This window comes from Schistocerca piceifrons, chromosome 3 (genome assembly GCF_021461385.2).
Source record: "Schistocerca piceifrons isolate TAMUIC-IGC-003096 chromosome 3, iqSchPice1.1, whole genome shotgun sequence".
NCBI classification, from domain to species: Eukaryota; Metazoa; Arthropoda; class Insecta; order Orthoptera; family Acrididae; genus Schistocerca; species Schistocerca piceifrons.
This window is the reverse complement of record NC_060140.1, coordinates 213969564-213996504: the sequence shown is the minus strand read 5'-3', so window position 1 is coordinate 213996504 and position 26941 is coordinate 213969564. Positions and strand designations below refer to the sequence as shown.

At 36.4% G+C, this 26941-nt stretch overlaps 1 protein-coding gene across 4 annotated transcripts in view; it reads left to right on the top strand.

Annotated features, from left to right (window-relative positions):
- Positions 1–22956, top strand: part of LOC124789885 (6-phosphofructo-2-kinase/fructose-2,6-bisphosphatase 2) — a 372196-nt gene extending 349240 nt beyond the window's left edge. For 3 of the 4 annotated variants that reach the window (XM_047257403.1, XM_047257406.1, XM_047257404.1), the window contains one exon: positions 21471–22956. In XM_047257403.1, coding sequence (XP_047113359.1) covers positions 21471–21557 — 87 coding nt within the window. In that variant the 3' untranslated portion in view covers positions 21558–22956. Of the gene's footprint in view, positions 1–11834; positions 12036–21470 lie in introns of those variants that run through there. The other variant, XM_047257405.1, reaches the window with a different exon arrangement.
- The last annotated feature ends 3985 nt before the right edge of the window (positions 22957–26941 follow it).

Here is a 26941-nt window from a genome sequence, read left to right as displayed (position 1 = left end):
TACATTATTTATCCCATTTATTCTTTATTTGGGTGGTGGTAAAGTAGTGCATACATGTAGTCATGTGAACAGTGGAAAAATTAATTGAATGGGGTAGTGTACTATTAAATAGTCCCAACCAGCCTGATTTAGATGAACGGTGGAATTGATCTGTCAGAGATCATAATTAGCAAGGAGATTAATCATCCAGTTTGTTGGTTGTTAGCGGACTGTCAAAGCTAACAAAAATGATACATATAAGATGGTTTGGTATTACTAGCTAATTACCATTCTCTTCTTTTGTTTCACCCTCTTTGGGGAATAGTGGATCAAACATTTGTTTGTGTGTTGTTATTTTCTTTTTTGTGTGTTTTTCGTCTCAGTGGCCAGTATTTCTTCATTATTTCCGCTCTTCTTTTCCTCTCTTTTTTCGAGATGTGTTTGGATTTTTGTGTAGATTTGTCTAGGAACTTTATATTTTCATCTTTAGTAATTAATTTAGCTGTTCAATTGATTAGTGACTTTTCTGAAATCTTTAGTTCTACTAGGTCTTTTTGAGTTTATTAAACTAGTTGGCTTTTGTTTTGTGGTCATGGAAAAAGTCAAAGATTTGTTTGTTTTATCTGTTAGAGTTCATTCCAAAAAGATCTGAAAGTTTTCCGATTTCCTTGTAGAGAGTTTCATTTTTTATGTATACTATTTTATTATATCTTGGAATTTCGGTCCTATGATTGTTCTTAAAATTTTTCTTTCCTTTATCTCAAGTTTCTCCATTTGGCCTTTGAAGTTCATGTTTAGTGTGTCTGCTACATTCAGTGATTCTGGCTCAGTTACTGTGTTGTAATGTGTAATTTTGGACCCCCATGAAAGGAATTTTGTGTTGTATGTATCTTTTGTTAGTTGGAAGGGCAGTTCAAGTTTTTTTTTTTTGTGGATTTCATTGCTTTGCTTTCCCCGGCAATCCAACTAATCCATTGTCTTAGATATTTAAATTATTTTACTATTTCAATCTTTTGTTCTTGGACTTTATGGTGTTTACTTGAATTCTTGATGTTTGTCATGATCATCTGCAAAGGCAATGCAGTTTACTTTAAGGTTCTTGTTTTTGCAACCTAATCTTATACCACTCTTTATATTTGTGTTCTATTCTCTGACTGCTTTCTCAAGCACATAATTGAACAGCAATGGTGAGAGGCCATCCCCCTGTGTCATCCCCATTTTTCTTTGGAAGGGATCTGATAGTTCACCTATGACTTTAACTTTTGAAAATGTATTTGTAAGTGTCACTTTTATGATATTAGTTGTTTTCTTATCCAAACTCATTTCTTCCAGGGCTGCTAATAGAGAGTCTATGTCAATCAAATCATATGCTTTTTTGAAATCAATGAAAAAGATGACATATGTCTTTGTCCTTGATTTTTGGTATGTCATAATGTTTTTGAGGTTTTGTGTTTGTTCCGAGCATGATCTGCCCTTTCTAAATCCTCTATGGTATTCCCTGATTAGCAGATCCAATGTTTGGAAGGACTTTAGAAAGAATCTTGTATGTTACATCCAGCAGTGATATTCCTCTATATTTGTTGGGTCTGTCTTCAAGTCTTTCTGGTGGATAGGGTGGATGAGAGCTTTTCTTCATTCTGCAGGGATCTCTTCTTTTTTTCCAGATTTTATCAACAACACATTGAAGGGATGTAACTGCATTTTTGTCAGCATTTTTTCTCCACAGTTCGGCCACTATTTGGTTTTCTCTGGACGCTTTGTTGTTCTTCAGTTCTGAAATTACCTTTTGTAGTTCTTCAGTCATTGATGGTTCTGTATCCGGCCTCTCACTGTTATTTGGGATGGATTCAGATTTTTCAAGGATGGGTTCACAATTCAGGAGCTTCTCAAAGTAGACTGATAATATCTTGCCGTTTTTCGTGTTATTGCGAGTGATGGTCCCATTTATGTTTCAAAATTGGAGAGTGGGAGCCTTGTATCTTGATAACCTTTGTTTGGCCGTTCTGTAAAAGCTTCTTGTGCTGTTTTTAGTAAATTCTTCACGAATTTGGAGAAGAGTTTTGCTTCCATCAATCTTCGTAATCCTTTTATACATTTATCTACCACTTTTGTAACTCTAATGAAACTTAATCTGCTTTCTTATGTTTTCTGTGACTGCCAATTTTGCCATGCCTGTTTTCTTGTTTCAGTGAGAGCAGCACATTCTAGTGACCACCAGGCATGTTTTTTGCTTTTTATGATCGGTGCTATCCATTCGGCCATAGTAATGTTTTCCTTGATATCCTCGCATCTTTGGGTCTGAATTGTTTCTGTTGCTTTTGTGAATTCATCTGATTTTAATATTTTTTCAGTGCTGTATTTTTTATCTTTGGTTTGTTTCATGCTGCATTTTCTGTTTGGGATGACTTTGAACTTAATTTTAGAGAGGTAGTGGTTTGAATCCAAGTTTGTACCCCTGAGTCCTGTAACATTCATGATTTCTTTGTGAGAAATTTTCTTGATTGCTATATTATCAAGTTGTAATTCCCCTAGGTTGGAATTTGGGGATGTTTATGTCTTTTGTTTTGGTGGTAGTTTTTTTTGAAAGCTGTAGATTTAAGAATTAGGTGATGCACTTGGCAAAGTTCTATTAGCCTGGTGCCATTTCTGTTTGTCCTTTCATGGCCAAGATAATTTCCAGTAATTTTCTTATATATAAGTAAGTCTCCAAGAGAAATGATGATGTTTTTTCTGGAATTTTCTGACTAATGTCATCTAGTTGATTCCACAGGGCTTCTACTTTTTCTTTGGTTTTCTTGTTATCTTCATTTATAGGGGCATCGGCATCGATGATTGTGTAGATTTTGTTTGTGCTTGTGAATGCAAGACTTGAGAGTTTTGGTGATGGGGAATCAGTCAAATACTGAGTTCAAGATTTTTATAAAGGCTGTTCTAAGATGTGGTACATTTTTCATCACTATATGTCCCACTCTCCCATTGTATATTGTAAAACCTTTGGAGTCGAAGGTACCTGTATCGCATGTATCATGTTTCTTGAATGGCTGCTATGAGTATGTTGTGATTCTTTTGCATATTCGTAAGATCTTTTAGTTTTCCGGTCTTCAGCATGAGTTAACATTAAAAGTTGCTGAGTACTTTGGTTGTTTATGTTGAAATTTAGATGAGGTTCCAAGACGCTCCGACATGTCTTTGAGCATTGTTGCAGACTCCACAGAATCTGAATGTCGTCTACTGATGTACACGTGGATCGTTCACCAGGGGTAAAATAGTTTACATCTCACACTTCCATGATTGAAAAAAGTTGTTTTGGGAGTAGCCCGAGGGTCACAAGAAAATGAGATTGTGATTTCTGAAGGTAGTTCTTCCGCTCTGTCATCATTGGGAACCTGAGTTTCCTCTTACACCTTTGGAACCATTGACCAGGTTTCACCTAGTAAACCTAGACAGGGGCCACTACCGGGAGCAACCATACAGAGCCAGATGGACCCGGGTTTATTTACGAGGTGTTACTCCTCTCCTTCCTCCTTCCTTGTCACTTGCACGATGACACCCTAGACTTGGGACTGGCAGTAGTGGAATTCTGATTACCATTATTGTCTACAGTTCTTTCAGTTTGATTATTAAAAAACAAGGGGTTAATGTTAGCTAACTGCCATTGCTGTCCACGGATCTTATAATCTAGCTGTTCAGCTAAGATGAAGGTAATATGGTTTTGTTCAGGAACATATCAACACTGACCCATCAGATAGCTTACAAGAAATTAAGAAAGTTTGTTATTTTTAGAACTACTGTCTTATGTTTGTGCAGGCCTTTTCCATTTATGTAGTTTCTTAATCAGCAAACATAGGTGATGTTTTTCTCCATCAGATAAAAAGCTGTGATTGTGCCTGGAGAGAAATAATAAGTAAGTGGTGTAGTCAGTGTTTTATGGCTGAATTTTCATTCTCCATGAGTACACATCCTGTGAAACTCTTCTTATATGTCTCAAGAGCCAGCTTTAAGTGAGAAATGTAGGAATATATCACAGCCTTCAAAGTATCACTCCCAGAGGAATTGCAAGGACAAGACTAGATTAACAGTGTGCACAGAGGTGTTTAAACAGTTATTCTTCATATGCTCCATTTGTGACTGGAACAGGAAGAAGCTATAATAACTGATTCAGTGCACCACTTCACAGTGGTTTTCAGGGTGTGGATGTAGATGGCAAAATACAGAATGTATTTTAAATAGTGAAGTTCCAATCACTTGAATCTGGTAGTTGTATGGGTAGATCAGAAGACTTCATTTCTTGGCACTTCAGACTTGGCATTATTTTTCTGTGCACTCCATTGGTTATGATCTCATATCATCATTTATTCAAGCCTTCTCTTGATTGTTACTCATTAATCAGTCATCTACACTATGTTTAAATGGCATACATATGCCAGTTCACATTAGTTGACAATTTCTCTACTTGGGAAGCCACAAAAGTTATGATAATTATCCTGCAGGATTTTAACTGTGCATGTTATCTGGTGAATGTCTAATGTCTTAGAGACATTTCATGACGGATGCAGCTGGTGCAATAGGAACTTCCTCTACCAAGAGTGTTAGAGTTGTTTGTGGAGTATGGATATACACTGGTGTCCAAAATTAAAGCAAAAAATGGAAATTTTGCTAGGTTGTGTTTATTTCACCACAAAACAGCATGCGTAGACAAAAGTATTATTCAGTTTTTTTCCACCTTAGCAAATTTGCACACACATTCTGACATCTGGTTAATGTGCTCAGTATGGGATGTGACCACCTCTGGCCCCAATATAGGCCTGAAAATGGTAGGACATGCTGTGAACGATATCATCAATCTCATGTTGAGGCAATAATGTCCATTCTTTCTGCAGAGGTGCTCACAAGTCTTTGAGAGTGGTTGGTGGTTGGTGGATGCTATGTGATGCAACCCATCTTCCTAGTGCGTTCCAGACAGGCTCTGTGTGATTCAAATCGGGAGAGTGAGCAGGCGATGCCATGCGTGCAATGTCATCCATTTCCAAAAAAAAAAATAGACCACCCATGCTCTATGGGGCCGAGCATTATCATTCATCAGTACAAAGTCTGGGCTCACAGCACCTCGCAACAACCACGCATGAGATCATTCATCAGTAAAAAGTCTGGGCTCACAGCACCTCGCAACAACCATGCATGAGATCCCTAGATTTCCTTGTGGCACCTGACAGCAGTTAAATCTTGCTGATTCACCTGTACAATTTCATGAAGAGGTGTTCGAGTGGTCAAAATAATCCCTGCTTGCACCATTAGGGATGTTCCTCAATATTGGTCTCTTTCCACAATGTTTGGGTGCTGAAATCGAGTTCCACATGCCCTCCAGATATGAATCCATCGAGAATCACTCTCCAGACCAAATCGGGACTCATCTATGAAAAGAACATTGGCCCACCATTCAACCTTCCAGGTGGAATGATGACGGCTCCATTCTAGACATTCCCTGCTGTGAAGAAATGCCAGAGGTAAACAGACACCAGGTCTCCAACAGTAAAGGCCACTCTGCTGAAGCCTTCTGTACACCATATATCTCAATACGAGTTAGGGAATACTGTGAGGTCAGATGCCAGTTGCAGTGCAGTAGTAAGGCAGTACCTTTTTGCCCTTACAGCCAAATAATGGCCCACTCTTTCTGATGTCACACATGGTCGGCCCTGTTCTGGTCTCCGGAATACAGTTTTGGTTTCTATAAATTGTCGTCTCATCCGAGAAACAACAGAATGATTCGCATTAAACCACCGAGCTACATCAGTTTGTGACTCCCCTGCATCCATTCTTTTTATGGTCCCCCACAACAAGAGTCAGCAGGCATCTTCTCTGTGTCATACTGCACAGCCTGTAACTGTATATAGCGATTGTGGGTGTGGGACTACCCTGCAAACACTACACTGCTTGATAGAAGTCCTGACGTCATTGCTGACGTGGTTGTCCATTGATCAGAATGCCATCTTCTGCGCAGAACATGATCATAATGACATCAGTTGACAGTTCGTATGGCTATATTGTGAATTAAATGCAGGACGGGGAAATAGCAGTTTGTTGCTTTAATTTTGGACACCAGTGTAAATGTAGATGACAAAATGAAGAATGTACCAGCAAAGTGTTGCTTCTGACTTTGAATAAAATACACCAAAGAAGTTTATAATCCACTGGACACTGTCTATCAATCATATATGAACATGTAAGATAGGTCTGCAGCTGTTCATTGTGTTTGTAATCTTCTCTGTCGTGGAGAAAAAGGGATTGAGAGCTTTCTTATGTAGATTTTGTTTTCGTAGTTTGTGTCACATATGTTGGGCAAGATCTTTCCCTCTTTCAGTTCCAGTTAAGCAAGCAACACAGTATAAGATCAGTCTTTTGCACATGTTAAGAGATCTTGTCTGGATGACAATGTTATATTCATTCATTTCTGTATTTATAGAAAAGCACTGTTCTTGTATTTAAGAACAAAATTATGCTTGCTATGTATGATTGAACATCTCTTTCTGCAACTACTTGCAGCAAAAATCATCACCTGGAAAATTTAATGCACATATAGCTTGGGATGGTGGAAAAATTATTAGGTTATTAGGTGCAGTGCTCTTTGAGTAATGCATGTGAGAAGATTCAGTGCTATAGCTTACATGCATGTTGAAATGTGTTATGCAAACTTTGGTACATCTCAACTATCAAATTCATGGCTACATGTATGCAAATGCATAGCAGCCACCTCAAAATGTATTGTATCATGATTTAATAATTTTTATGTCATTGTAAGCAGTTTGTTTTATGTGCTCCATATAATGATATGTTGCCGAAACTACTCACAGAAATGATATAATGTTGCTTTTAAACCTTAGACAGGCTGCTGAACATAATTTAAGGACTACTTTAGGTATGTCTTGGGTGCTCTGATATGCATTTATCATCATCTCCATGGCTCTTGCTGCAAAATCCCATTTGTCTTGTTCATTTATATTTAGATTTTCGCCAAAGTGTTTGGTTCCAAAGGAATAAGATAAGCATTCTTTGAATTTCAGTTTGCACATCACGCTAGTCAGTCATGGTTTTATTACTGTTAACAGTTTTTGTGAATTCCCATTATTATAAGAGTGTTGAATAATGCACAATAGTTGCTGAAGATGGCTTCTAGAAGTCTGCTAGAGAGAGAGAGACAGAGAGAGAGAGAGAGAGAGAGAGAGAGAGAGAGAGAGAGAGAGAGAATATGTACATGAATTTTTGTTTGTTATTTCAATATGTGACATCATTTTCACTCCAGTTATTTGTTTTGCTAATGAGAGGCTTTTCTGGAAACCTCATTGGTATTCGCAAATTTATTTTGGGTTTTACTTCCGGTCAGTTTAGAATAGACAGTAATAAGATTTCGTGTGTTATTGAGAGCAATGAGAGGTGCCACAGTAGTTGTTTTCAATCTGAGTGTCGTCCTCCCCACGACGTTCTCCCCTTTCCTGGTCTTCTTATGGCTGTGCTTGCTTCTGTAGGTACAAGACGGTCTTTTCACCATATTTATTGCTTCTTAGAAGTGCATTTCCATAGTTACACTATTACAGAGTTTTCAACAGGATATTGGTTTTCAGTATTTTGAAGTTATATTTGATCTCTTCACAAATTGGGGATAGAACTGGGTTCCGTCTAGTAGTTTGTTACAGTGGTACTGGCTGGTGGAAATTTGCCCAGACTTACAGCCAGAGAACCCACAACTATTAACAGCTGAAGCTCATTTTGTCAGAAGCCTACAGACAAAATCCCTATTAGATCATATTTATAAGAATCTTTTTTGTGTGCAGATTACGAACTGCTTATGGCTTACCATTTCATCTTAATACAAGTACTGCATACCTACAAAAGTGCCATGTTTTAAAAAATAATTTCACCGTTTTCAAATAAGTATTCAGCTTCAGCAGTTTGTTTTGTGTTTTTGGCTTTCTTTTGATGAAAAAAAAATACATTTTTTAATTTTCTGAGAATTGGGTACTGAAATTATTCTTGTTTTATGTGATAACCTTATATTATTACCTGGCAAACACCTTGCAGCTTTCAAGTAATCATTGGAGAGGTCAATCCATTAGTTAGTTGAATGCCCATTTGAGGTGAAACAGTGGAAGCTAAAAAGTTTTAATGTGTGTTGAAAAGCCATTTCTTATGATAGCCTTGTATTACCTGAGGAATCATTATCTCAATAAACACGAAATACTGCTTCACTGCCCCACTGATGTCTGTGGAAAAAGATTAAAGTCAAAAACATGAACTTTTTTGCAACATGTAAATGAGTGAATATATTAACTGTGAGGTAGTCCATACTGCTAGCCTCAGAAATAAGACAAAATGTATTTTTATTCTCATGATGAAAAATTGTTTACTTTAATGACCTATGTAATATATGATAAGACGTTATGATGTGTAGACCCTACACATTATTATAATGCGAACAACAACAGTAAATTTATCAATGTGGCGTTCAGCTGAGATGTACGATTTTTAAAGAAAGAATTCCATTTTAAAGTCTAGTTGTTGGATGGCCTTTGCAGGTTGCGTGATTCAGATTATCTGGCACTTGCATAGTTATTTTCCCTACAAATAGTTGTACAAATCAATTCACTGCAAATTTTTAAGACAGCTGTATCAGTGGTTAAACATCATGCTTTATTTTCATGATACCATGGAGTGACTTGAACTGGTGCTGTCTCAGTGGTAAAATTTTAATAGGAGAAAATGTTTTAACAGTTAAATGACTGAATAAGAATTTTATTTGATTTTGATAATGTCAAGGAAATACAAGGGTTGACTGAAAAGTAATGCCTCCACCTTAGTAACTCTTCAACAGTTGGCAGTATTGGTATGTGGCAGGTACTGGCTTGTTCTGTAGCCTCTTCTCTACAGCTCCAGTTGGCAGGAAACCTTAGCATTGAACGGTTGTGTTGTTACAGTGTAAAGTATGGAACCCTGCCCAGACAGTTGGTCAATGTAATTTAAGCAATGTGCAGTCATTGAATTCTTGACAGCAGAAGTTGTCACCCCAAAGGACATTCATCAGAGAATGAAAGCAGTTTATGGAGATTGTGTTGATGTGAGTACTTTGCGTCATTGGGCAAGTCAGTTTAAAGATGCTGAGGCGGGAACATCTGACCTGCGTGACAAACAGAGTTGGACGTCCCTTGACATCAACCACCGAGTTTCACAAGCAAAATGGTGACAGATTGATTCAGGATGATTGTGTCGTACCACTCACAGAGAAATGCCAGGAACTCCTCTCACATTATGAGAACGTTCTCCATTCAATTGTGACAGGAGACGAATCATGGGTACACCATTATGACCCAGAGATGAAACATCAGTCTATGGAATATCGCCACAAAGACTTGCCCAGAAAAAGAAATTAAAGACGCAGCCCTCAGCTGGAAAATCATGGCCACAGTGTTCTGGGATGCAGATGGTGTTATCCATGTTGATTTCCTTGATCATGGAACAACAATTAATGCAGAGCATTACATCACAACACTGCAAACTCTGAAACGGCAGCTAGCAAGGTTCCGAAAGGAAAGGGAAATGTTTTCCTGCAGCATAACAATGCCAAACCACACACTTCACTTGCCAACACAGCAGAACTTCAGAGATTGAATCTCACCACCGTACAGCATCTTCCATACAGTCCAGATTTAGCACAGTCTGACTTCCATCTGTACCCGATAATGAAAACGATCCGTGGGGACATTGTTATGCTTCTGATGAAGACATTGAGAGAACTGTGACACTGTGGTTGTGAAAACAGAGTGTTGACTTCTTCTGTGACGGCTTCAGAAAACTTGTTCATTGTTGGCAGAAATGTATCCAATTGTCTGGTGATTATGTGGAAAAGTGAATATCGGTAATTGAACATCACATTCTAAGGATTATTTCTGCATTTGATTTATTAAAATATTCCAATCCAAACCAAATTAATGAAGGTGGGGGCATTACTTCTCATTCAACCCTTGTATATAAGATGATTCCCTCTTCCTAACCATGACTGACTTTTCATGTTCAGATGCCAAGCCCTTTTAATAACATCACAGTTCATACAAGGTTAAACTTAGAAAGGGGGCAATTGAAAAGGGAAGAATATGTTATGAAATATTCAAATACAAGGGGTTGGAAAAAAATATGTAAACATAGCAAGAAATCCGTTTTTCAATATAAATGCAGATATTATCCAAACCTGCAGGATGTGTTGTTGTATTTGACCACGAACGGCACCTGTGCAATGTCTTCAATACATTGCAAGTGTCAGTCATGGTCGAAACAAATGTTCTGTGTAGTTTTGAGTGCATTGTGTTGGAGCTAAGTGAATTTGAACATAATGAAATTGTTGGTGCACATGTGATGGTTGCACCCATAATCAGAGTAGTCGAAATGTTTGATGCGTAAAGAGGCACCGTATCGAAGATTTATACTGCATGCGGGGAAAGTGGAAAAAAAATCATGTGCTAAGTTACAATGTGGACAAAAGCAGTTATTTAATGATTGAGGCTGATGGTCATGGAAGAGGATTGGGATGAAAAATAGAGAGGACAATAGCTGCAAAAGTCACTGCAGAATGGAATGCCGCACACTTGTGAATCCTGTCAGCACCAAAACAACATGAAGAGAGCTCCATAAGCTGGGAATTGCAGGGCAAGCTGGACTTCCAAAACCTCTCATGAGCGTTCCAAATACCTTAACAAGAAAGCATGGCACTGAAGCCATAAAACCTGGACTGTAGAACAATGGCAGAATGTCATGAGGCTTGTGTTATATTGTTGTCAACTCCTGGCAACATTTATGTCCCAAGAGTAAACATGGTGGGAGTTCTGCGATGATTCGGGCAACAATGTCATGGCATTCCATTAGCATCATGCTTACTGTGCAAGGTATCATTACTGCCAAGGATTATGTGACCACTTTGGCTGATCAGGTCCACCCTATGGTGCAATGTTTGTTCCCCAATGGTGATATTGTGTTCCAAGATGATAGGACTCTTGTTCACAGTTCGTCTTGTCCAGGACTGGTTATGTGGGTGGGAGGATGAATTGTCACATTTCCCTTGGTCACCACAGTCCCAAGATCTCAATATCAATGAGCCTTTGTGTTCTACTTTGAAGAGAAGGGTGCGTGGTTGCTATCCATCTCCACCATCATTACCTGAACTTGCCAGTATTTTGCAGGAAGAGTGGTATAATAGTGCCTTGAAAACCATACAAGCCCTGTATTTATCCATTCTTAGATGACTAGAAGCTGTTTCAAATGCCAATGGTTTCATACACCATATTGGACATGATAATGCATTTTGTTTTTAGTGTTTCCATATTTCTGTCCAACTTCTGTGTTTCGTGTCTTCTGCTGAATGCATGCATGTGTTTCATGTTACAGAACACTAGCCATGACATGAGTAATAATAATAGACAACACTTGAATGTAAAAAGAAGAGGAAACAAATAGTTCTAACTGTAACATATTGTGAGACAGACATATATTTTTATTTAACAAATGTGCGGTCATTGCAGTCATTTGGTGAGGTAGACCAAGTTTTTAAGGTTTGAGTCAAAGACAATAAATGTTTCATTGTTTGAATGGATTAGGTTAGAAAGCTCTGATACTTCTATTCCCAGGCTGGTAGAAAAGAATTATTGCTCATTCTGATCTGCTTCATTATTTGAGACTGTAATATGTAGAATTAGCCTTAATATTATTATTAACTCACAGATGACTTTGTATTCTGCACCTTCTTGTGTGCTAAATTATCTAAGCAACTAATGACTGACAAAAATGCTGTGGGACCTGGTCCTGTTGTTATTTTTCAGGAAGTGGAGCGGTAATCTCAGGATGTCGTCATTGGAACACCAGTGAAATGTTAAATGATCTTATTAATTTGATAGCTTTCTGTAATCTTCAGTTTTGACAATGTTAGTATTGGGAATGAATTAGAACAGTTGACTCAGATAATCTACTTATACTTGGTCTTTGTGATCTTTTGTGAATAAATACACTAATGTATGACAGAAGGTTGTGCTGTTCCATTCATTTCTTGCCCACTTGTAAGCATGTTTATAGTGGAATACTGATGCTAACTGCATGCCTTGCTTAGCAAATCCTATATCTATGCTCATTCCAAACTTCATACTATTCCATTAAATCCCTCAATGAAAGTGATCTTGTTCAACTAGGTGTTTATTTGATGACACTCCGGACTGAAACACAATTGTACAGCTGTACCTTGGAACTTGAAGCTATTTGGAAACAACGAAAAAGCAGTAAATAGTATTGTATTTTGAACAAAGAAAATCTGGTTTCTTGGTATGAAGATATGTTTAAAAAATTTAGTGTACATATTTGGGAGTTTATACTACTACATTAATTTGCCAATTATTACCGTTTAAGTATTTTGTTTTTGTGTATTAAACTTAAAAATTGATGGTGATTTCTGTGAATCTTAAATTAGACAACGTGTGAAAGAAATTAGGTCATCTAGAATAATCAGAGAATAATGTCACATGACTCTCGGAAAGACTCAAACTAAATAGATACTAGTAACCCTGCATTGTAGTCCAGCAGGATGCTACAGTAAAACCCTTTTTTAACAGACCTCTGGGGACCCAAATAGTTTTCCTTAAACAGGAATTTCACCTGAGTGTACTGAAGGAGTGACCCAGAATCATAATTAAAGCATTTAATTATCCTCTACTCAAATTTAAATACAATACACATATATAGTTATTACACTTTTCACAGAACACACTTTTTTAAAAAAAAATCAAGATGAGTTGTTTGTGTTGTCCTTCCAACATATTGGAGTAAAGAAGTTGTTGCTCCAATTTATTGATATTAGTTAAAATTGATTCATGTACATTAAAAGAGGAAAAGAAATTGCTGACAATATCAGTTCCTTGCACAGCATCAACGAAACTTGGAGCAGTTGTCTTCTCTTTTCTTCTCCTTCTTCTTCATAATCATCATTGCTAACACAAGTTCCTGCTTCACAGCATTCCTTCACAAGCATTTCAGACATTCACTTGCACCCATTTCATGTGTGGAAGTAAGGACATCATCATGGCAAACTAAATCCTGGAATGTCACATTTTGAGACTTATCAGTAATCCTATCCCATTCTTCTTCTGGAATAATGTCATCTTCAGCAGCAACTGATGTTCCACAGCCAGCTTTTGTGTTACAGTTTAATACAGCCTGTTGTGGTACAGAATTGGCGGCAGCAGTAAACGTACGAGTAGCCTGTAGAACAAGGAATATCATCACTTCTTTCCTCTCAGGGAATGAAAGTGACTTCTGTAAGCTGCTACCTTGTACTTGGCTTTAACAGGGTGTATTATGCACAGGTCTAGTGGATGCAGATGACTTCTATAGTTCAGAGAGAGGAACACTTACACTCCTCAGAAGTTACGCTTCCTTGGGATCTACATGGTGCTGGTCAATAATAATTTTCCTTCATGCTGCACCCATCTTGACGCCTAAATACCTAAGGAATCTGATATCATTCAGACATTTCTGTTGTAACTGTAAGGACAGTTAAGTTTTTGAACTCTTGGGAATTTTAAAATTTTCTGTTATTAGTAGAGGTTACTTTCCACTTCCGTCTCTGTTTACTTACACCCAATACCATTTTCATTCTTTCTTTATTTCTTTTACCGTGATAGCATTTCTCTCCATTAATGGTATATGTTTATGCCAAAAGTAAATTATAACAGATGCCAATTTCACCAGGCTAGAAAATATCTCTAGACTTAAAATCTTGTGTCAGTTGTGGCAGCGTAATGTTCTTCCAATAGTTTACACTTTCTGAGTCCACAGTCTGACTTTCTTCACTTATATTTTGAAATGACAGATTGTAACTCTTTTAAAATGATCCAACCAGCCATTCACTGCACTGAAATTTTCAGCACCAGTCTTCAGGATGGTTTCATGAGCATGTTTCCACTTATTGGAATCATTGTAAGAGAACATTTTCCACTACAGTGTATGATGAAATATGAATGTTCTCCCATTTGGATCCAGAGGAATTGTTGGCTTCAGTATTTAATGCTTCCTTATTTGGAGTATACCAGTGGTGTAGATAGTGCTAAATCATATTTCTTCACCATGTTAGAAAGTTTTATATTAAGATTATCTTTGACATAGTGGATGATTGTCAGAATTGTAAGCTATCTGTGTTTGCAGGCCATAACTCCACAAAAGTAAAACTTTGACTCTTCTTTAACAAACAAATACACTTCCTTGTCCTTTGTAGATCAAGTGACTGTGACATCAGATCATGTGACCGAAGTTGCACTGTAGTCAAGGTGGAATTAAATTTCCGACTCGTTCAGCACATCTAGCCATAACGCTACAAGAGAGGTAGAGTTATTGACCAAACAGCTGTGATCTAAGTAGGTATAGAATGAAAGAATCAATTACCATTTACTGCATTCATGTAGTGTGAAACTGAAAGAAATCAGGAACTTACCAACTTTGGTAAAAACAAGATTTAAATTTTCTAATGTTCAGTTCCTTAAAGGGGACCTTTTCTTAAAGCAGAGTTCATTATAACATTGTTCTTATGTGAGTTTCAGCAGGAGCAATGGAAGCATTTCTAAAAGGCGGGACTTCTGTAAAAGCTGGTTCATTAGTTTGGGGTTTAACTGTATGTCCTTTCTGCTTCTCTAGCCAACTATTTGCCAATAAAGGTATTTTCAAGGCCTTTATGTATTTTGAGTAATCCCTGAAAACAATGGGCCTTTTTTATGCCAGACTGATGAAATTATCAGCTTCAATCTGTGGTTTCCAAACATCAACAGTTGCAGAGGAGAAGCTAGTTTATTTTGGTAGCTGGAATAACCATTGGTAACTGGGATAACCATTGAAAACTTAAACCCCTGTCTACTCTTGTATGTTGTGTGTCCATGATATTCCTTTTGCATTTAACACAAAATATTGCCTCCATTTTTTCTTGCACTAACTGTAGTAGCATTTGTATCTTCTCATAATATGTCTAAATGACTCAGGTTTTTCTGCTTGATTAAAGAAAATTATTTGTGCTGCTTCATCACTTTGTTGTAAACTTTGCTTGCTTTAGCCTTCAAGTTCACAACGATTAAAGTATTTTTTGATTAATTTGATTTTAAAAACCATCAAGTCATTAAATCAATATAGATTAAAATATCCCTTCTTCTCAGTCACTTGACCATTCAACTGTAATGAGACTTATTTAATGTTGCTGAAGACAGTGAAGGATATCTTTGCACAATAATTAATCAATTGCTGATGTTAAGCCACTGTTTCACTGCCGTTATATTTTTAGTCAGCAAAGCTTTCAGTCCACCAAGATCATCAGCCACAGTTGTAGTGGTCTGCATACCTCAATGAACTAATTTTGAGCCCTTAGAATCACACACTAGCTTTAGAATTAACAAGATTTTCTTTAAATATGTAATCAGAATACAGGTTGAAACACAGAGAAGACAATTTACTCTCTTGGAGAACATCCCTCAGAATCTTTGTTTCAGAAACTTGTTTTTCCAGTTCAGAATTCAGCAGTTTGATCCAAGTAAAGGTTTATTATTATTTTTACGTCATTCTGGATTGGTGTCGTGTGTCTCCATTACTCCTCATTCCATTTCAGACTCACATCTTTAACTGTCATTTTATCTTACGAGGTTAAATTTCAATTATGTCAGTTTTACATAACTGAATTTCTTTTTCTTACATTCTGCTGCCACAGATATTATAGCATTTCAGTTTTCTGATGTTGACTTGCTTTTTATCTAGGAAAGGAGCTAGATTCTTTCTTTCCCTTCTTTTGTTGGCTGCCATACTTTCCTTGTATCACTTGTATGGACGGAAGGTGGTGGGGGGGGGGGGGGGAGAGGGAGGAAGCACTCATTAGTAATGTTATTTAGAGCTGTCCTAGTTCAGTCTATATGAGTGCTATAATTATAACTACACATGATTACAGCTCTCTAAACATTTAACTGACTTTATTGACTTCATTAGGATTGGGTAGTTGTTCCAGTGTTTTGTTGTTATACTGAGCATGTAACTGAGTGTGCACCAGTGAGTGTGAAATTTCATGCCAGTATTGCAAATAGGTATGTAACTCTCTGGGTGTTATTCTTATATGAGTGTGATGGGGCTGTAAGGTGTTTGCTGAAAAGGAAATGACTCATTCAACCATATTTACAAGAATCTGTATGCTGATTAACTCCACTCTTCAAATGAATTTGAAAGTGATTTTCAGTGCAAAAATTATTGCTCTAACATTAACCAGAAAAGTAATATACATGTGTCTTCATTTGAATGTCATGACCGGTATTAATTAAATATTATACTACTTCAATGTTAAAGCATGCACCTAAGACACAATTTGTAAAGCAAAACTTCTTGTAGAGGAGCAATAAGAAAAAGAACACATAAAAGGAGAGAGGTGGGGGGAACAAAAAACTTACTTTGTAGCGTCGAAAAAAGAGTCTAGTGATAGTTTATTTTTCAAAGATAGCTTTAGCATTATTTAAATTTTTATCCCAACATTAACTGCAAACTATCTAGGTACTTAAAATGTTACGTACCTTTTTGTTAAGGCAGAATTGGATTAAGTAATTAACCACAAAGAAAACTCTGTGAATCTCTGATTTACTTGAAATATTACTGATTGTTAATTAATATAGTGAAGTTGCTATGCCAGTATACAGGAGTGTAAAATAAATGATGGTATGACTATGGAAGGATGTTCATGAGACAAGGAGAAGAACAGAAATCTAAATAAATATATAAATCCAAACCTCACTGTTTCAAGATGAAATGTTTGAAACATGCTGTTCATGTACTTCTCTCATACTCATTGTTACAATATATATTAGCCATTTCACTGAAAGCTTTGAAACTGAGCAACATTGACTTTCTTTCTATTAATGATCAAACACTGGAAGCTCCAGGTAGGAATATCAACAATGTAGGAAAAGATAGATTGCTACTTACCATAAAGAAAACATTTTAAGTTGCAGCTTAATGTATCTTCTTTAGGGTAAGTAGGAATCTGTCTTTTCAACACATTGTTGTTCCCATTAATAATGTTTGAGATACATCACAGACCTTCTCAGGTGCTTCAATAACTGGATCTGGTGAAACACTATTCTTTGGACTAGCAAAAACCAAATAGTTTGTATTGTCCCTCAAGAAAAAGTCAATTGGGATGAGGTCTAGAGAGTGGTTGGAAACACCTTCTATATGTCATTTCACATGAAAAAGGAATTGGGCTGTTGACCCATCATGCATAAACTACATTATACCATATTGATAAATTTAGTGTCATGACTTTGTTATGAGCAGGCTAAGTAAACTAATGGAAATTCCTGCAAGGAACAATATGTAAAATAAGAGAAAGGCAACCCCTCATATATTACAAACTGATATGTGTGGAGCATAGAAACGTGTAATGGATAACGGTATTTACATGAGCTTTTGAGCTCTTGCTCTTTTTCTAATAAAAGTACCCACACACACACAAATGTACAGAACCATGGCTGTGGTACTGTATGTTTCCATGTGTGAATGCATGTACTTTTAGCAGAAAAAGAGCAAGAGCTTGAAAGTTAATGTGAACATTGTTTTATATTATGTTTTCTGTGGTCCACACATTAGTCCGCTATAGGTGAGTGGCTGACTTTTCCTTATTTTGAACTACATGTGTCTGTCACACTGTCTGTGTTTCAAATGATTTACTACCAGCCTGACACTGCCTCACAGTGGCATAGCAGTGATGACGAAGCTGAGCATATTGATGTGTCTTCTTCGCCTGAATTCTTGTAGGCACAATTGTGTCAGGGTTTCTGTCATAATGTCAGTGCCATGTCACAGATATTCAAAGCTCCAGCATCACAAAAATAAATGTTTTAAGCCTATGGTTACACAGACTTTCCTTCTCCACCTGGTCCTAGGAACATGGTTTTGAAGTTTGTACCAGTATTTATCTTGAAATTATGAATATACATGTGCCCCTGAATAAATTTTATCAACCACAGTGATGCATATGTTTATATAGGTTAGTAGGTTTTCTAAAACTAAATATAAGCACCACATAAATCATCTAGAACAAATGGAAGGAGAATTGGAAAGAAATCGTAAGGCATTTAAAGCAGAGTATATATTTCTCTTTGGCATAAGGAGATAAATGTAAACTGAAATTTTATTGTTGAAGAAGACTGGAACTTGGGTCTATCCAGTTTCCTGCATCAATGCTAAAGTTACTGACAATTGAAGAAAACTTCAAGATGACAAAATGTTGTGTACCATCATTAATGGGAAAGCACTACCATAAACAAACTTAGCAGCATTGAAAATTCATATAGCTGACTTAGTAGAAAATATTTATTCCTCTCTGCATCTGACCAGTGTTTCACAGGTTTTAGAGTGCTGTTGACGCATTTCCCCATAAAGATAAAATGTGAGTGTTGAAAATGTATTTTTCCTATAAAGACTGGTTGTATTCTGTTTTCAGTCATCTATGCTGTTGACACGCTCGGTTTAGGGTTTCTTAAATTGTAAGGAAACATAACTTTCAATTAGAAGAAAAGATTAGGACTGAAAATGGAGGATATTAGAAAGGAAGAAGGTGAGATGGGGGGGGGGGGGGTTGAAGGAAAGGAAAGAAACAGTTCTCGCCTGATCTGACAAGTATGGGAGAGAAATTACCAATGGCCTTGTAAATGAACTGTCCAGACATTCACTTCAAGTAACTTAGGGAAGCCATGCAAATACTAGAACTGAATCTGAGTAAAATCATTCTGGGCATTAGGACATGTCATTCTGTAAAACTAAATAGCTACTGTCAGACAGAAGCTGAGGTTTCTACAAACTCGAGCAGTTCTCTTCAGAGCAGTGAGACTACAGTATTCACCTTTCACCATACACAGAGATGCATTTGTTGTGGATTAGCTTCTTACCATTAAAATTTTTTGCATTCAGAAGTGAAATTACTGTTGTGCATTGTTAAAAATTGAATGTTGGTACTCAAAATCATGTCAGAGAAATTTAATATCCTGTTGTCAACAAAGTTATTGGAGGTTTGTAGTGTCTCAGTTTTGACATGAATGGAAGAAAGAACCCTCCATCCCTCTTTCTAAGATAATCATTTTTGCAATCCTATTGTGCAATTTAATTAAATGGATAAAATATAAGCCTAGATAATCAGATGAGAATTAGATGTTCATTTTCATGATTGAAAATTCCACAATATTATTGTTGCATTACATCATGTAATTTCCCCACTTGAGAAACTACTTCAGGCTCAAAATAAAAAAAGTAATTAACTTTAAAATGCATGGAATGAAAGCTATGTTTCTAATAAAAGTAATAGCCTAAATCAAACCTGCACTAAGAATACAAGAATAAATGTCAGTTTGCCATCGGATTGCAACAGGTAGATAATTGTTTAAGAAACTTGCAGGCTTTGAAGCCAGAGAGCTTTCGGTGTGACAGATTTTGTAGGTGTGTTTGTGGGGTGGGGAACAACACACTTGATGGTACCAGCTCTTTATTTCCTCAAGAATTAGTTTATACGAGGGTTAGAACTTTAATAGTGGAAACTATTTATTTACAGCTCGTACAAAATAGATACATTTTTCAAAGTTTTACTGCCCTTCAAAGTAGTCACCAGCATTGTGTATAACCCATTGCCAGTGATGTGGAAGTTGTAGGATACTCTTTGCAGTGCCAGTTGCGTTGACAGTTCGAGTGGCGTGGTCTATTGCCTGACGAATTTGTAGCAGTTCTGAAGTGAATGCTGTGAAGTGTTTCCTTCAGTTTAGAAATCAAGATGAACTTATGAGGGGTTAGGGGAGTGCAGTAGGTGGTATAGCACTTAGCAGCCCCAACAGTCAAACAAATCAGTAACAGCTTGCATTGTATGTGCTTGAGCATTCTCCTGCAAAATGATGGTCAGGTCCTGCAGAAAGTGTCATCTCCTCTGTCTCTATGCTGTTCATTTTTGGAACACAACCTACAACCGGCTTAGAGACAGAAGTGATGACACTTTCTGCAGGACCTGACCATCATTTTGCAGGACAATGCTCAAGCACATACAGTGCAAGCTGTTACTGATTTGCTGGACTGATGGGGCTGCTAAGTGCTATACCACCTACTGCACTCCCCTGACTTAAGCCCTCATGAGTTCAACTCGATTTCTAAACTGAAGGAAACACTTCACAGCATTTGCTTCAGAACTGATACAAATTCATCAGGCAATAGACCGTGCCGCTCGAACTGTCAACACCACTGGCACTGCTAATAGTATCGTATGACTTCCACATCGCTGGCAATGGGTTATCACAATGCTGGTGAATACTCTGAAGGTCAGTAAAACTATGAAACACATCTCTATTTTGTACGAGCTGTAAATAAATAGTTGCCACTATTAAAGTTCCAACCCTAATAAAATTTTACTTCCTGTCACTCTTCTGCATCTTACAGTTCATTTTGGTGTCAATTATTCTCTTTGATTTAATTATTCCCCTTCACTATTCTGTCCTTCATGTAACCTCTGTTTGCCCCATTTTTGTTTTGCGTTCTCTTCTATTCTTAATCTCTCTATTGTTTACCTCTAACACTTACAACTGCTCACATTTGTCAAGGTTTATTTCTTGCTGGTATTAAATTCGTAATTTCCCTCTTCTTCCTACGTCATCCCTCCCTCCCCCCCACCCTCCCTCCCCCCCCCCCCCCAAAAAAAAAAGAAAGCTTAAGATTTTGGCAAAAATTATTTTCCAATTTTTAATTATCCCTTCCCCTTGCCACTTTACTCCCATTTTTGTCAGGATTCAAACAGCTAGTACATGTGATGACTTTTGTACATATCTGTTAACTTGTTGTTGACTCGTAAGGAAAGATTTGTATGTGCTGTTAGATTTCATTCCTGGGTACATACATCAAAAGAGCATTGCAGTAGTAATATATTCAGAAACATATGACATCAGTTGTATGGTTAAAAATCACGCAAAGGAAATTCGTATAGGACAAGTCTACTAGGGGAGAAAAGATTTAAAAGTGATACTGCTAAAATAACATGTATCAAGAAAATATTTTGCTCTATAAACTTATCATGCACTTTGGCAACTCTATAATGAAGGACTGAGAGACACATAACACTTAGAAAGTCAGTACTGTGATATTGATTTGACATAAGAAGATCTTTGAACGGCAGTACTTCAACTAATTTTGATGTTCCTATAAGGATTCTTATAAAGATAAATATTCATTAAAGCAGTGTTAGCAATGTAACTATCATTTATCATTTGATATTTTTTTTACTGTATGTGTATTACAAAAGTAACATTTGAATATTTAAGTAACTGACAAGAAACTCAAATAATACTATGTACATGAGCTCCATCACATAAAACATACAGTTTAACTGCAAATCCGCAGAGGACTGTAATGTTAACATTTTGGTTTATCAGATTCCTGGGACGCTAGAGGACAGGTTCAAGCGAGCAAATTTTGGACGTATTGTGCCCTCTGTGATGGTCAACTCTGACGCATCTTGATGCTTGATGGAAGAACTAGCTCCAGAAATGGCTTCACATATGGACCAGTATTGTAACTGACTCTACAAAATATAAATGTGATTTCATAACAAGTAATTAAAAGTGTGTTAACAGGTATAACACAGTCATTGGTATTCTGATTCCAGATGTTTAATTACGGATAAGTAAACACTGAGAGACTTTTATACCCTTATCTATTGATAATGGTTGAAACTGATGGTCTCTTGTTGATTTTTCTAGGATTGTCAGCATGTGTACCTAAATGTTGATTTTATTTGCAAGATTTACAAAATTCAACCCCTTCCTAATTACTAAAAGATTAGTTCAATTTATATGTGATATGCTTTAAATTTTGTCATTTGCTTGTATTAAAAAAACTGTATTTGACAGTTACAGTATTATTTGATTGATTGCTCTATGCAATACATTTAACTCAGTGCAAGGTCTGACAATCCTGATAGTTGTTAGTTTTAAAGATATTGGTTACATATTTGAACACTTACTCTGTCTCATCCTTTTAGAAAATAAAATCACTTTGTGACTACAGTAATGATACGATTTGTAGATGTTAATGTATCTTTGTTTTTATATGACAAATTTAAAATATCTTTGTGAAGTGTGTATGAATATTTTGTCATAATTTTTTTATTAGGATGATTAATAGCCTCATTAATGTGTGGTTCACAAGTGTGAGTGTGTGTACATGTTACAGTGTATGTGGCCAATTTAAGGTGCACTTATGTATTTTGTGCTGTGTAAGACAAAAGGAAGTTGGTTTGATGGGTGCTACTCAAGTAAGTGATTATATTGTGTTCAGTCATTTGGATGAGTAAAGAATGATCATGACATGCCCATGTGCTGAATGATACTGCAGTAGCGGGACTACTACAGTAAAGAAAAATAATTAATTTTCACTCTTAAATAACTTAATGACTGGTGGAAGACACTATGAAATCAACACTGTCACAGTCAACAGCATTAACTTTTTGTATGATTGTGGCAATTACCAACCAGATTACTGACAGGTCACTTCAGTTGTAAGCTTTCTACTCTGTTATCCAGCATGCAGTATGTCTGCATAGGTTTGGTAACATAGAGTTACTGCCAGAAAGCCTAAAAATACTGTCACAGTGGCAACTGTTTGAACTCTGTGAAGCAAGGTAGACTTTTCTTGTTTCTGTAACTTTGCCTGCAGCATAGAACCTGTACTGCATAGAAAAAAGAACTCTTTTTGTGACAAACATGAAATGTTTTGTTGTGTAAAGCTTTGCTGAAGTTTTCTTTAGTTCCAAAGTAATGATATTGTGGGTGTAAAAAGAAAGATCCAGGAGCTGACTACAGCTTTTTTCATTGTTTCTATGACTAATGGGTTTGTAAATCCATGTTTTAGTTATATTACAGTATAGTTATATTACAGTAAAAAGCCATATCAGAGTGTAGAATGAATATCAGTAACATATCGTGTAGTTTCAAGGGACTGTTATTTATTTAATGAACTTTAAAGAATATGTTTTGTTCTGTATGGTAATATTTAAGACTTTAATATTTGACTTCTTTGTTTATAGTATGTAAGTAGAAACTGTGTGATATCAACTATACAAAATATTGTTTGCATGTTTTAACTTATTTATGCCTTGTGTTAATTGATGTGATTTCTTTTATTGGACATATTGTTTATCTCTACTGATCGTAGAGCATCTTAGATAATGAAGTTATTGTTGTTAAGTCATTATGTAAAATAATTTGCACTTTCTGGGATGTAGGAGGCGCTTTAGCAAGAAGTGAGTTGAGGTGTCTTTCACTGATGGTGCTGAATGAATGTCCTATTCTTCCCTCCAGCAGTTAATGCCAAATTGAATAATGAAGGTTTCAGAGCTTAATTTCAAGAGATAATTAAATTGGTGGGTTTAATCATGAACAATACAGTTAAATCTAATTACCATTTGTTATTCAGACACATAACTTGACTTGGAGTTCTGGACACTGTGAATGCTGGACTAATACACTGAGTTGAGTTAGTTCCCGAATGAAATGAGGCATAGCAGGGAAAAACACTTTTATACTATGAAAGATAGTATGAAATAATATATCTATGTAAATTTGTAATATTTTCAGAAAGAAAATAAGATATATTTTGTAAGGATATGAATTTTGGTTATCTGAAATTGTGTCTCAGTTAATTGTATCACTTTTATTTTTCAGTCTTATATGACTGGAATCATCTGTGGAATTACATTTTGCATTTTGGATGGATATTGATCCTAACAGTCAAAGTAAAACTCTTTGAACATTACAACAGTTTTATACAACCAAAGGTTGAACATCTAAAGGCTACATTACATATTCTATTTATTGTTTTGTAATTATAAATTTTACTGGTCTTGTTATATATTTACAAAAATAAAAATTTCAAAACAGTGTTAAGTGTCTTTTTTTAAGGTTATGAGATGATTTAAAAGCCTGGTATGTGCCAAAACAAGAAACAGTGGAAGCAGAAGCTATTTTGTGATATTTTAATAGCTAGAATCCTCTTGAGTTTCCAAATGTTATAACTTCTGAATGATATCTTTGTAAAATATGTTTGTCATGGTTGTTAATGTATTCATATACATAACAGAAAAAGTCTTTTTCAACTGTATGAAATAAGTTTATGGTTTTTCTTTCATGTCCTCGCTAACCTCATCCTTTCCTGTTGACTACTGCTAGGATGTAGCATTTAATGTCTTTCTTAACAGAAAATAATAATAAGAGTTTATATTTTAATTGTATTATGTAAGATGAATTAGTATAAGATAATGAAACAAATGAAAATGCAGTGCACTCAATTTCATACATTTTCAGTTGTGATCAATATTATTGCAAATATGATGGACAGCATCTGCAGAGATACATCCTATGTTTTAGAGACCTCAGTGTTAACGTCTCTGCCTCCTCATCCCTTCTTTTCTTCAAACTGACAGCTATTTGCATAAAAATGAGATTGATGTACACGTTGCATTGTTCGGAAATGCATCACTTCCCTGCCACTGAAATAATGTCCTTTGCTCAAGAACACGTTCACAGACACAAACACAAAAAGACACACTAACATTATTTTGGACCAAAATACTTATCAGAAGATTGGGTAAGTTTATTTTTTAATTTTCTTGAAGCTGCTGGTTAAATAAAAGATTGGTTTATTTGCTCTGATTCACTGGACTTGTGGCACATTCATCAGTGCTCAAAAGAGAAGTATTCAGTTGCAATATAGTAGTCTTCAGTTGCTTTTACAGTATCAACAAACACTCTTTTGTTCCATCATTTTTTGGGAGTGCATCCAGGACATTATCAACTCGTGTACCAATATTTTGACTGACAAACTTTCAGCCATTCTCAAGGTGAGTCACTTACAAGATTTTTAAAGCATTTTACACTGTGGGGTGAATGGGTGAATGAGGCCTGCCAGGAAAACTTCAAGAAACCATTGTTTCTTTGGAAACAATTTGTCTTGGCACCATAAAATTATCGTAATTCTTTTTTTCATGTTGCCTGACACTCACTGCTGTGAGTACATAAAGAACCTACTAAGATGAACTAATAATAAAAATAATAATAATGAAAATGATTTTGTGTGTGTCAATGATTGGTTGCAAGTGTTTCAGTTGGAGGCCACTTTGGTGACTTATGTGGCCCTAACCAAACCCAGCTATCCAACTGGGGAGAAGGGGACATACTGTTGAATGTAGGATCCAAATCACATGTAGTTTCTGGAGACACATCACATCGTTGATAGGTGAAGGCTAGGTAAGACACGGACTGAAAAAAATGTGGTCTGACAGGGATATGATCTCATTACCACTCCGTTTCCAGGCACCTGCTTTACCGCTAGACCACCGGGCTCGACACCAAGTGAGGTGACACAGTGGTGATTAAAACACAGGGATTGTACCTGTTAGTAGTGGGAAGCAATTGTTGGAAAACATGCTAAAAGTGTCCTTAGCCAATAATAAAATTACAGATTGGAACTGCATGCTGATCCAGATGTTGTATATCCATACATCACTGACTGGCATCTGGCTGCAACATATAAGTTGCAAGCTGCAATTTGCATTACTAATGGTAAGGCTACATCAGAAGACTAGATTGCAGTTAACCCTTCCAAATGAGTGAAAAGTTGCTGGAGATGCACCAATTCTAACAGCTTCAGCTTAGTTATCTTCCATAGTTTCAATGTTTTGTGGCTAAGGCTAGAAAGGAAAGTGTGTTTATTTTTTTATTTTATTGCAATACATATTCCATAGATCCATTTTTGCGCAGTAACGCATGGATGTGGAATGAGCAAAACATTTAATTCATTATTGCATTTGTTTCCATCAGGGCAATAAACAAAGATTAAGAATAAAAATTGAAAATAATAATAATAATAATAATAATAAAGTAACACAATCAGTAAGTTCTAATCACACTCGCAAACAAAGGTTAAAATACAATTTTCAGGTTGTATCTAGACATATCATCTCCTCCTCCTCCTCTCTCTCTCTCTCTCTCTCTCTCTCTCTCTCTCTCTCTCTCTTCCCCCCCCCCCCCCCCCCCCAGAGTCCAGAGTAAAAGTGACCATTTTCCCATTTTCTGGACTTACAGATCACCAATTAATCTAATTAAAGCTGCAAGGTATATTAAATTCTCGATAATACATGGCATGGTAAATGGTCTTAGCTATCTCTGCTATGGAATTCTTCTAGAGAACAGACACTTTTTTCAAGCAAGAACGCGAGCTTATTTTTAAATAGCACATTATTATTTTGTAGACATGTAATATTACTTGGAAGTGCACTGAAGATTTTTGTGCTTGTATGTTGTACATCTTTTTGCAACAGAGACAAATTTTTCAGGTCACAGTGTATGTCACATTTCCTTCTTGTGTTATGATGATGGTATGTTTCATTTTGTTCATATTGAGAAGGATTGTGAAGCATGAATGTCATGTATGAAAAGAGATATTGTGTAGTAGTGGTTAGTATTCCTATTTGCTTAAAAAGGTTGTGACATGAGGTTGTTGGAGGCACTCCCCACAAAATTTGGACAGCCTTTTTCTGACTTGTAAAGTCATTTTTTGATAGTGATGAATTGACCCAGAAGATTACTCCATAACACATAATTGAATGGAAGTAGCCAAAGTAAGCAGATTTTGAGACATTGTTGCTGAATTAAGCCATTTCAGGGTTTCCTGGATGTGGTGTTACCAGTTAAGCCTGTTATCTATATGTAAGCCAAAGAATTTCAAACAATTTATCCTCTGTATCTGCTCGCTCTCAGGTGCAATGTTTATATCCTGTGGGCTTCTGTGACTGGAAATGAATGTAATTGGTTTTGCTGCGGATTATTGATAGAGAATTAACTGTGAA